At 38.0% G+C, this 11,334-nt stretch overlaps 1 protein-coding gene across 1 annotated transcript; it reads left to right on the forward strand.

Annotated features, from left to right (window-relative positions):
• Positions 1-462: 462 nt before the first annotated feature.
• Positions 463-10,666, forward strand: LOC120129976. The gene is made up of 12 exons (XM_039147350.1): positions 463-3,316; positions 3,382-4,049; positions 4,106-5,345; positions 7,340-7,538; positions 7,617-7,767; positions 7,891-8,014; positions 8,146-8,220; positions 8,628-8,718; positions 8,798-9,068; positions 9,154-9,196; positions 9,270-9,373; positions 10,043-10,666. Exons 1-12 carry the CDS (start codon positions 463-465, stop codon positions 10,484-10,486), a joined length of 6,264 nt encoding a protein of 2,087 aa, XP_039003281.1. The 3' UTR covers positions 10,487-10,666.
• Positions 10,667-11,334: the final 668 nt, after the last annotated feature.

Below are 11,334 nucleotides of genomic sequence, written 5' to 3' on the forward strand. Positions count from 1 at the left end.
GATAACATGGGTGTTTGATATGTTGGGATATGTTAATTTACTGGTTTTAGAAGTTTAACCTTTATTATTTTTTTCTTAAGAAAAATTACGTCGTTTTGGATTTTTTGAGTATTAAAACAGTTGTGTCAAAATGATGTCATTTTGGTGAGAAAATCACGTCAGCAACGTCACGGCACGAAGATGACATATCATCGTTCCGTTAACAGATTAACGACAGGTGTCATAATTGAAGTTAAACATTAACGTCGTTAAAATTGACAAAATCAAAATATTAATTGTATTTTTTTAGCATGGTGAATGATATTTGAAATAATTAACCTATTAAATATATGAAAGAAAAAAAGTTGAACTTGAAAAAAAAAGAGGGAAGAAAATTGCTCTGCCACAGAGAAAAAAAAAGGTACTGAAATACTTGATTGGCGAGTCAGAATTATCGAACGCAAAAGTCCAATCAAGCCGACAATGGATCCTTCCTCCTATCTCCACCACCACAAGCACCACCACGCCAATCTCCCCAGGTACCTTCCTTTCTCTCCTCCTCTTCACCCTCCCCCTCAGCCCCCACCTCCCTATCAACAAAGCCCTAGCAATCCCTACCCCTCCCGCCACCAGCTTTCGCCGCAACTCCGGCCGCCTCCTCCTCCTCCTCCACCGCAACAAAACCAACAGCAACCCTACCAACCTCTCCTTGCCCCGCAACCTCTTGTGCAGCGACAGCAGTATTCTGATCATCCGCCTTACAACCCTCATCATCCTCAATACAATTCCAACCCCAATTTCAAATCTAACCCTAAACCTACCCATATTTCACACCAATTCCACGATGTTCCTCAACGGCGTGCGCCGGATTTCGATACCCGCCCTGATTACTGGCCTGAAAATCGGGTTTCAAGGACCCGTTCCGTTTCTAGTCTGGATCGGGAGGCCCAATATCATCAGTTTGATCGGAGACCCGCTTCTCCGGGGATTGTTAGGTTCATGCATGATTTAGAGGGGACTTCTAGGTTTAGAGATTTCGATCTGAATCAGAGAGAAAGAGAGGACCCTGGTAGGGTTCATAATGATAGGTGGATATCTGATAGATCTTCTAGGGATTTTGGGGTTGTTTCGATTGGATTTGATTCCAATTCGAATAATTCAAGATTTGACCACGAATTTGCTGGAAACATGAGACGAGGTTCACGTTTACGTGAACAGTTGATTGAGAGTGGAAATAATGAGATAAACGAAAGAGATGAGATGAGGGTTTTTCCGAGAAAAAATGATTATTATGATTCAAAAGCAGAGATGTATAGTGATAAGGGAAGTGGTAGAGAGGGTAACCATGAATTAAATCGCACTCCACGGAAGCAAATTCAGAAAAAGAGTGTTTTACTTAGGATTAAGAAGGCGAAACCAAGTCATAGGATTAGGGAAGATGAGAGATCACATTACTCGGGTTATCATAATGAGGGGAAAACTGGTACTTCTAGAGGAAAAGATTTGGACTTACATTCGGATCATGGGATGGATGAAGAAAAGAGAGAAGGTACCCCTGTAGAGCTTGATGTATCTTTCAAATCAAATTCCTTGGTGGCTAAGGCAATTGTGACTTCTAGTCCTGCACTGAAATCTGATTCAAATTTGATGCCTAGGAACACCAAAATTTGGAAAGTTATGACATTTGATAAGGGTGGTATGAGTTTTCAACCCAATAAGGGTAGAGAGGGTGGTGAAAAATTAGGAGGTTCCAGTTCTGCTGTAAATGGTGTTTCTGGGGGCATGGACACTAAACAGTCTGAGGGGAAAATGAAATCTTCCGGTACTAGTAAAGCTCAGGATGGCATTAGAAAGCCTTTCTTGAAAGGAACCAAAGTTCCCCTTAGAAAGTGCAATGCCAAAAAGTCTTCTAAGGTTGCCGGAACTGCAGATGCCCCAAATTCTGACAATAAACGAGGACCATTAGGGGGGGAAGGTACAATTCCTTGTATTGGTGGTATGCAAGACGGCTGTGAGCAAACTCGTTCTAGTGGGGTCAAGATTGCAGTTGGAGAGAATAAAGTTGAAGGGACTGTTAAGACCACTGTTTCATATAAAACCGGTGCTACTGTTGGTAAATCATCCTCCCTCAAAGTTAACAAGAAGAAAATAATTGTGAGGAAAGTGGTGAAAAAGGTTTTCAATTCTCCCTTGAATTTGGGAAATTTAGAATCAGCAAAGAATGTTGATCAATTTGTTAAGACAGGTATCTCTACTCGATGTCTATCTGCTAACTCAGTGGCTGAGAAAAGTGTTACACCTCTTAAAATGAAAGATGTTTCTGCTTCTGGAGAGCCAGTACATGGTGTTGATTCAGAGTCTAAACCTGAAGAATCTGCTCTGATTCTTGAGAATGAGAAAGTGAATGGAGCATCAAAAGGTACTGTCTCAAAGGATTTTTGCACTAATGCTGATCCTGGTAGTTCTGCTTCATCTAAGAATAAGAGAAAGAGAAACAGCTCCACTCATGGTTTGGGTTCTTCAATTAATGAAGAAACTAATGTTGCTCAGGGTTCTACTAATGCTGCTGGTAAGTCTTTCCTTGGCCTGCATATCATTTCAAATATGAAGGAGGATCATACTGAAAAACCAAATGAGACTATTAAGTCTGGCACTCCTGGTGTTGAAGATCTTAATAAACAGTTTTACCATAATGAAAGTAACATTAACTGTGATTTATCAAGATCAGAGGACATCAAAGCTCACGAGGGTACAGGTTTTGACTGTGGTTCATCTAGCCCCGAGGATAAAAATATTAATTGTGATATTGGCAATGCCAGTTCTGGTAACAGGCAGGTTTTTACATCTCCTTCCAGTCCATTAGTTGAGGATGGTGCTAATGGGGAATTGCCAGAAGCTAATTGTTCAGTAGGAAGTGACAAGGTGCCCCATCTGCCATGTGTAGAGGAAACCCAAATTAGCAGTGGTTCCATCTATGGAGATTGCTCCAATCATGAGAGGAGTACAAATGGTGCTCCTGATATTGTTTGTGTTAATTTAGGGGGGAGTAACCATGAGATAGGCCACGATTTTGTCCAATCACTTGGGGTTTCTGGCCCAGGAATCCCAGATGCTGTGGGATCAGTAGAATGCAGTAATAAAGGTGTAATTAACATCCAGAAGCGAAAAGCTGGGATTGGTGAACTAGATTTGTCCAGCTCAGTACTTACAAACATATCTGCAGGATCTCCAGATGTTCTTACCTCTGCAAATTGCGTTGACAGTACCATATGTACATCTGAGATAGATTTCAATCCTGCTGAACCTATGGTTAGTGTTATTGGGTGGCCTGATGTTGGTTTACAGCATTCTAGAGATGAAGTTAGTATTTTACGCGGAGCAGTTCAAATAATTCCATTACAGAGATCGGTGGTAGTGTTGATGGAAATGCTCCTGAGAAGAAAAAGAGAAAAATCTCTACCTCCAATTCTGGTTTGACATCACCCCTAATCAGCCAGAGTACTGCAGTTTCTGATATCTTCAAATCTGCTGTACAAGTACGTTCCAACTTCAATGATGGTCTATTGCAACTGGAACCTGAAGTTAAAGTATCTAGTACAAATGACCTGCATGTGCAGGGGATTGATTTATTGCATGCAAACAGTTCAGTAGGTGGACCTTCGGAAGTTGTTGGCTCTTTTAGTGATGCCTGCAGGGGAGATCTCCCAAGGATTGATCCTTGTTCAGCTTTTGTTGAGTCAGCTGCTCCAAGCTCCTCATACCTTCATACTTTGAATTTGGGAGGTGAGCAGTTTTCAATTGGAACACCAGTTTTTGCTATAAGTAGCCATCAAATTGATGCTATGGTTATTGAAGACGGTGACAGGGATGAAGTGCTTGTTGATGCTGCAGAAGAGCAAAGTATCATTTCTAGTGTGGTTACACCATGCAGAATTATTCCAGAACATAACACTCTCAGCTTGGATAACGTGGTACCTAGCATGGATGTGGATGATGATAATCATCTTCCTCTGAAGGATGATTTACCTTCTACCTTAAACTCTTTGATTTCTGGAGTTGACGTTAATGAAGTTTCTACAACCAACTCCAATGATGAAGCAATGCCCTCACCTGATATACTGTGTGATGCGGGTTCTCTTGGAAATCTAGTTTTAAGCCCATCAACTTGCAAAGGGCATCTCTTCCAGAAATCAGAAGAAAGACTTGTGACAATGTAACATTTTCAGATGATAAGCCTGTGATTGAAGGAGTATGCAACTCATCTACCCATTTGTCAGATTCACAGCTTAGCAAAGCTATTTTGAAGTCAAATGATGTGATTCTAACCAATCAATCAAGTGCTGGGAAGGCAGGGTTTTTGCCATCACATGAACCCGAGAACACTATTTCTCTCAATCTCCATAGTGGTGAAACACAGGGGAGGAAAACCCAGCTAAGTCTTGTTGGTCCCAAGAGTTATCCTACTCGGTCACCATTTGTTTCTTCCGCTTCCAAGAATGCAACATCTTTGACCAGTATCACAAAGCCCCGGACATGGCACCGATCTGATAATTCTTCTGCCTATCCTCTATTGGGGAACAAACCTTCCTTAAGTGCCAATCCTATGCAAAGGCAGATGCCGACTTACATTCGTAAAGGTAATAGTCTTGTTAGAAAACCTATATCAGTCCCTGGTCCTCCACAGTGTCCTACTTCTTTGAGTTCTTCAGTTTACCGACTAAAGTCTGGGATAGTGGATGAATTGAAGAAGGGTACGGGACCGAACAATAGAGCTGATGCTGTTGACTTGAGAACAACAGGTGCAAATACCACTTCTGAGAGGCACACAACACCCTCCTTATCTGGTGTCACCAAAGTACCAAAGCATGCTTATAACTTATCTGGGGAGTGTACATCTTCCCCATTAACAGAGCCTTCTACTAGTGATTGCTATGAAACTACAAGTCATCCAAGTTCTACGGAAATTAATGATATGCTCAAATCCCCAGAGGATGAACTGAAAACTTCTGAAACTCTAAACAGAAATGGTTCAGTTAACAATTTGGAAAACTGCTATGAGCAAAATGAAAGTGACTTGGTTCCTTCAAATGAAAAGTGGGTGACATACGTAAAGCCAAAATCAAATCAATTGGTTGCAACTTTAGATTGTGATCATATCTCTATTCTTGATGTTGATAAGAACCAATCCTTTTCTGCTTCTTCTGATGGTTATTACAAGAAAAGAAAAAACCAGCTAATTAGGACTATCCTTGAGAGTCATACGAAGCAGGCAGTTACTATGTCCGACGACATCTCCAACTCAGTGAGACAAATAGCCGCTAAGGTTATTTCCTGTAGAAGTTTTGGTAAGAGACGATCCAGTAAAGGTACACATTTATGAGCTTTCGGTATTCAGAATATTCATACCCATCAATTATTTTATTTATTTATTTTTCATATGCATTTTATTGAGTACCAAAAATACTACATTGAGTTTGTCTTGTAGACATTGCTTAGCTTTTTTATGACTTAAATTACTCAATTTTTTCCACGGAGCGCTGAAACGTGTGTTCTTTTGTCATTATTTTCATCTTCGGAAGTTCATATCTGTTGGCTGTAATGTTTTCCCTATTTTCTGCAGTACTTGCAATGTTGTTTTCACTTTTCCAATGCTATGGCGTCCTACCAAACTGGTGCTATGTTGGAACTTTATGCACTAACAATCATGAGAGATGGATTTCTGAAAACTGTGTCACCAGATTTATATGCTAATTTTGAATATTATTTTTTTGACCTAATTTGCCGTCCTTTCATCAATTCTAGTTGCCTATGTCCGTTTTTATCACCCTTTATATTTTTAGTTCCCCATCTGTCCCCCCGACCCGAGTATTGTCTTCAGTAACAAAATGGTCTGAATTGTGAAGAAGTTGGCTGTAATAGTGAAGGATGTATGTTGCCTCTGCCAAGTTGTCAAGTTCTGTTGAATCTTTAATGTGGCAGGTTGTGCTTCGTAAGTTAGCTGTTAAATCCGAATTGATTAAAAGAGGTATTCATGGTATTGAGGATGATTTATGCCCTCTCTGTAAATTGGCTGAGGAAAATTCCACACATTTATTCTTTACCTGTTCGGTTGCATGGTCTTTGTGGAACAATTTTTTAAACTTTTGGAGGTTTAGTTCTGTGTTTCCTGCTGATGCTATAACCTTTCTTATCGCTTGGGATGAGCTGAAAGGTAATTATGCTATTTGGACTTTCATTCCGGGGGCTATCATTTGGACCATTTGGAAGACAATAAATTTTATTGTCTTTGAAGGGGGAAAGTTTGATCAGATAGAATTATTTTTCTTATCAAGAGTTAGGCTTGCTTCTTGGTTTCTAGCTAAGAATAAGGATGTTTCTATTCATAAGGATTCTTTGATTACTGATCCTTCATTAGCGGATTCCTACTCACCCTACAGTTTATTGAAGTTTTCTTCAATCCGTGGGTACCTCCCCCTGCTGGCTTTTTTAAATTGAATGTGGATGCAACCATTAGCAATGATTGGAAGAAATCGGGTATAGGAGGTATTTGGAGGGATCATTCAGGTACAGTCCAAGGTTCTTCAAGAGTCACTGGTCCGGGACCTCCGACTTTGCTGGAACTTAAAGCTATTCAAAGGGGTATTTCTTTCTTTGCTTCTGCTCAAGGGAGGGTTAAAGATAGGCTGATTGTTGAGAGTGATAGCAGGGTTGCAGTAAACTGGATCAACAGTGTCGACTCATGCCCAGTTGTTTATGCCTTTGTTGTTAGAAATATAGTTGATAATCTTATAATTTTGGGGGGGGTTATTAATTGGGTTGCAAGGACAGCTAATATGGACGCTGATGCTTTAGCAAAGGCTGGAATAGGCTAATTTTTATGTTGTTTGCATTCTAAGTTTTGTCTTTGATTCCTGTTAGGGTGGGTTTTGTTGGCTGTTGTAAGGGTTATTTCGAAGAGATCTCTAGGCTGTAATTAGTATTTTCTTTAATGAAAATCTAAGGCACTCTTTTCCTTCTTCCGCTGATTAAGGAGCCGTTTTTAAGCTCCATTAATCAAGGAGGTTTTTAATGAGGCCTTCAAATTTTATAAAAAAAAAAGTTGTCAAGTCCCAAGTGCATACTTGTATTTACTACGAGCGAACTTTTATAAGTAATTTGTATTGCATTATGATTATTAATGGTAGCTAGTTATTTTATCTTGGGCCATCTCTAAATGTTTTTTGCGACCATCTACCTCAACATATTAAAGTTAGAACTTGGTCAAATGGATGAATCTGGAGATCAATTGCAGTAAGTTTCATTGCGTTGTACTGGCATGATCATAGGTGAGAGGTAGCTTAAATGACTGCTCCTTTTGCAGTTGTCGCAAAGACCCAAAAACCGACCAAATTGTCTCTGGTCTGGACCCTGAACGGTGCAAGGGTTTCAAATAATGATGGGAATTCACTATGTTACCCGAAGTTCCGCCCGCAACTGTTTCCCTGGAAAAGAATGGCACACAAGAGAAGCTTTAAGTTAAGCTCAGTTTCTTCATACAATAGCTCTTTATCTACAATCGGGTATATTTCTTGTTTAAGCAGCTTCTTGTTTTTATCATGCATCTGCTGTCCAAGAAAATAAGTACTTTTATTTTGCAGACGGAAAATGCTGCTATTGAGAACGAGAAATACTGTTTATACCAGGTCAACTAATGGATTTTCTATTCGCAAATCAAAGGTGTTAAGCGTTGGTGGTTCTAGTTTGAAATGGTCAAAATCTATTGAAAAGAATTCAAGGAAAGCTAATGAGGTAAGGAGCATCATGTACTGGTGGGCCAAGCTCTGACATCTTTTGTATACACTTTAAAACTGAACTGATGGAATTGGGAATTAAAATAGCTTTTTTGCTTGTAATCTTTTATGTGTTTAATAGGAAGCTACGCTAGCAGTTGCTGAAGCAGACAGAAAGAAAAGAGAACAAAATGGCACAGTTTCCAGGACAGGCAAAACGGGTCCCTCTTGCCATAAGGTTCTTAATGGTACAGAAGTTCGGCGAGGTAGGTGAATTAACAAACCTGGTCCATTACATGACAAAGTAGTGTATTGGTACTTTATCTAACGTGCATGACATATGGTTTTGAAAACTATGCTTCAATGATGTGTTTCACTTATATATATTATACTTCAGGAGAACGAATATTCCGCATTGGCTCAGTGCGCTACAAAATGGATTCTTCGAGGTGTTCCCTTCAGAGGATATCAGGTTACTCTCAATTTATCTCATGGTGAATTTTAGGCCCCTTAAGAAAAACTAAAACAATGTTTGCGGACGTAAACCTATTACGGATTGAACTCATAGTGGCAGCTGTCACTCGTAAAGGTTTACTTTTTGATCTATAATTGCACATTGGAAACATTCTTATGGACCAGTTTCGGGGATGGAATTGCCTTGTTTGGCTGGCAGATCTGTTGGCGCTTGCTTCATCTCATTGGGCTTGCAATTTATTTTTTCTTTTTGACTTTTTAGAACTTTTTTTTAATAAAAAAACAAGATTGTTACTGAACTTTCTAGTTTCTGATCAGTACCTACTGTCTGCGTAAAATCGGATGCTCTTTTTCCCTTTTGATATATTTTCATGCTGCTTCTAACTCTACTTATTTTCTGTCTAGATGATGCATCGTCATGCTTTGGTAGTCAGCAATCAGAAAACAGTGTCAAAAAATCTTATGTCCCGAGGAGATTAGTGATTGGGAATGACGAGTATGTTAATATTACCATATAAAATTCTTGACGGAATTACTACAATATATAAATCTAAAATGAACTCTGAAATCTCCAGGTATGTTCGAATTGGCAATGGCAACCAGCTCGTTAGAGATCCAAAAAAGCGCACACGTGTTTTGGCAAGTGAGAAAGTTCGGTGGAGTCTGCACACTGCCAGGTTACGATTGGTTAAAAAGCGAAAGTACTGTCAATTTTTCACAAGATTTGGAAAATGCAACAAAGATGATGGAAAGTGTCCCTATATTCATGATCCCTCCAAAATTTCTGTATGCACAAGATTTCTCAATGGTCTATGTTCGAACACAAGCTGTAAATTGACTCATAAGGTTCGTCACTTATCTGGTTGATTTGACATTCTGCTGGAGCTTGACTTCTTGGTTAACATCTGACTCTTGATTGGATATTTTACAGGTTATTCCAGAACGAATGCCGGATTGTTCATATTTTCTGCAAGGTATTACTTTTCGAGTTTGTGCTTTTGTTTTTCTAATTTTAGGCATGCAGATTCTGACAAAAATTACTTGCAGGTCTATGCACTAATGAAAATTGTCCTTATAGACATGTTCATGTGAATCCAAATGCTTCTACGTGCGAAGGATTTCTTAGGGGCTATTGTGCTGATGGCAACGAGGTAGTGCCTTACCATTTTGGAAATATTATTTCAGTAATTATTTTGCAATTTATGTCATACCTGTTTCATGTCATGTTATGGAGATATCTTCATTTGTTTGGTTGCCTCACACTAGTCTTAAATTAATATTAGACTTCTGAAATTTGACTTCTATGAAATAAGGTAAAATCTTGTTCTCAACTTTTGAAAACAAAAGAACAGAATATTTCAACCTATATTCTCTGACATGCCATCTCAATGTGTGCAAACCTTTGTAATCTGATTTTGTCTACTGTTGCAGTAGATATTTTCATTTAAAAAAATATTCACACGAATGTTTTTCCAGCGAAATGATAACATGACTTGATCAGTGTCATGGTATACTGTTTTTTAGTGTGTGTATTGCTGTTTGTGTGTGTGCATGTTTACTTGAAATTCCTTCAAAATTACTTGAATAGGTAGTTATAATGATGATTTTACATTAAACAAGTCTAGACTGTTCAACCTTTTTTAACATAACTAACATATCTATTGCCTCTCCGTCTCCGTCTCCCTCTCCCCGTGCCTCTTCTTGGAGGAGCCGATAATCATCCATTATTTTAGATATTCTATTAGCTACCCCTCTTCTCTAATGCACACACACAACGCACAACATTGAATAAGTGAAATGTAATGCATCTCTGCTCTCAGTGTCGGAAGAAGCATAGCTATGTCTGTCCAAATTTTGAAGCAACGGGGTCCTGCCCTCTGGGATCTAAATGCAAGCTTCACCACCCCAAAAACCGAAGCAAGGCCAAGAAAAACAAAAGGTCAATGGAAAATAAGATTGCTCGTGGGCGTTACTTTGGTATCGACATTTCAAAACCAAAAAGAATGGTTTCGGAAAGACTGCAACAGGTACTAGAGGATGTCATTTGCTTTGGTGGGAAATTCTCAGATTACATTGACCTTGATGCTAGCGATGATGAAGCTGGGGAACTTCATCAAGTGATTTTTGATCAAACAACCTTTGGTGACAATGATTCGTCAGATTTACAATCAGAAGATCTCGAGGATTTGATCAAACCCATTCGTATTATGAAGGATCATAAGATGACAGAATCACATCTGGCTAGTGAATCCACGAAGTGTTGAATATAACGGAGGAACTGAATATGTTGTATATAGGGAGAGCAATTTGTGTATTTTAGCTTAGTTTAACATCCATCTATAGACTTTCTTTCTCTTTTGTTTTAAGATTTCCATTTTTACAGCTTATACATACATTGCCTTGTGTACTTTGCCTATTATCCATAATAAGATTTTTAACATACATACATACATTGCCTATTATCAAGCTTCACAAGCCTGAAATGAATTTAACAAAAACTTCTTCTGAATTAAATTTTCATATCATATCTATTTTTTGTTTATAAATATAAAGTTCAGTGAAAGTATCGCATATACTTCATATTGAAAAATAATATAAATTTTTTCTTGTTTTCTGTTTTCCCTTTATTTATAGTAATCATATATATATATATATATATATATATAAATTATACTATAAATTTAAACACATATACATTAAATGAAATTAAATATATATTTAGATATTTAAGTAAAATAATTGATATGGAATTATTTTATTTATATGATTCAAAGACTTAATTAGTTGGCTATGTGAATATAGGATATTTATCAAATTCTTTTGAGATCATCGATTCAAACAAAATACTTATTTGTATGTTTGGATACAATCATATTACTATTTTTTTTAGTCGTGATATTTTCTTATTCAAATTTAATTTTGTGATATTATTATTATGTATGTTATTTTATATAAAAATATTATAAAAGACTTGGTTATCAACTGTGATTAAGGTTTGGTAATGTTAGTGAAATATATCTTTCGAAAATGTTTGGTAGATAGTGGCAATAGACATTCTCAACTAATAATTGTACGTTATATCAGAGTAGTCTAAGGGGGTGGAATTAGGCAG

Source organism: Hibiscus syriacus, unplaced genomic scaffold (assembly GCF_006381635.1).
Source record: "Hibiscus syriacus cultivar Baekdansim isolate YM2019G1 unplaced genomic scaffold, ASM638163v2 tig00110505_pilon, whole genome shotgun sequence".
NCBI lineage: Eukaryota > Viridiplantae > Streptophyta > Magnoliopsida > Malvales > Malvaceae > Hibiscus > Hibiscus syriacus.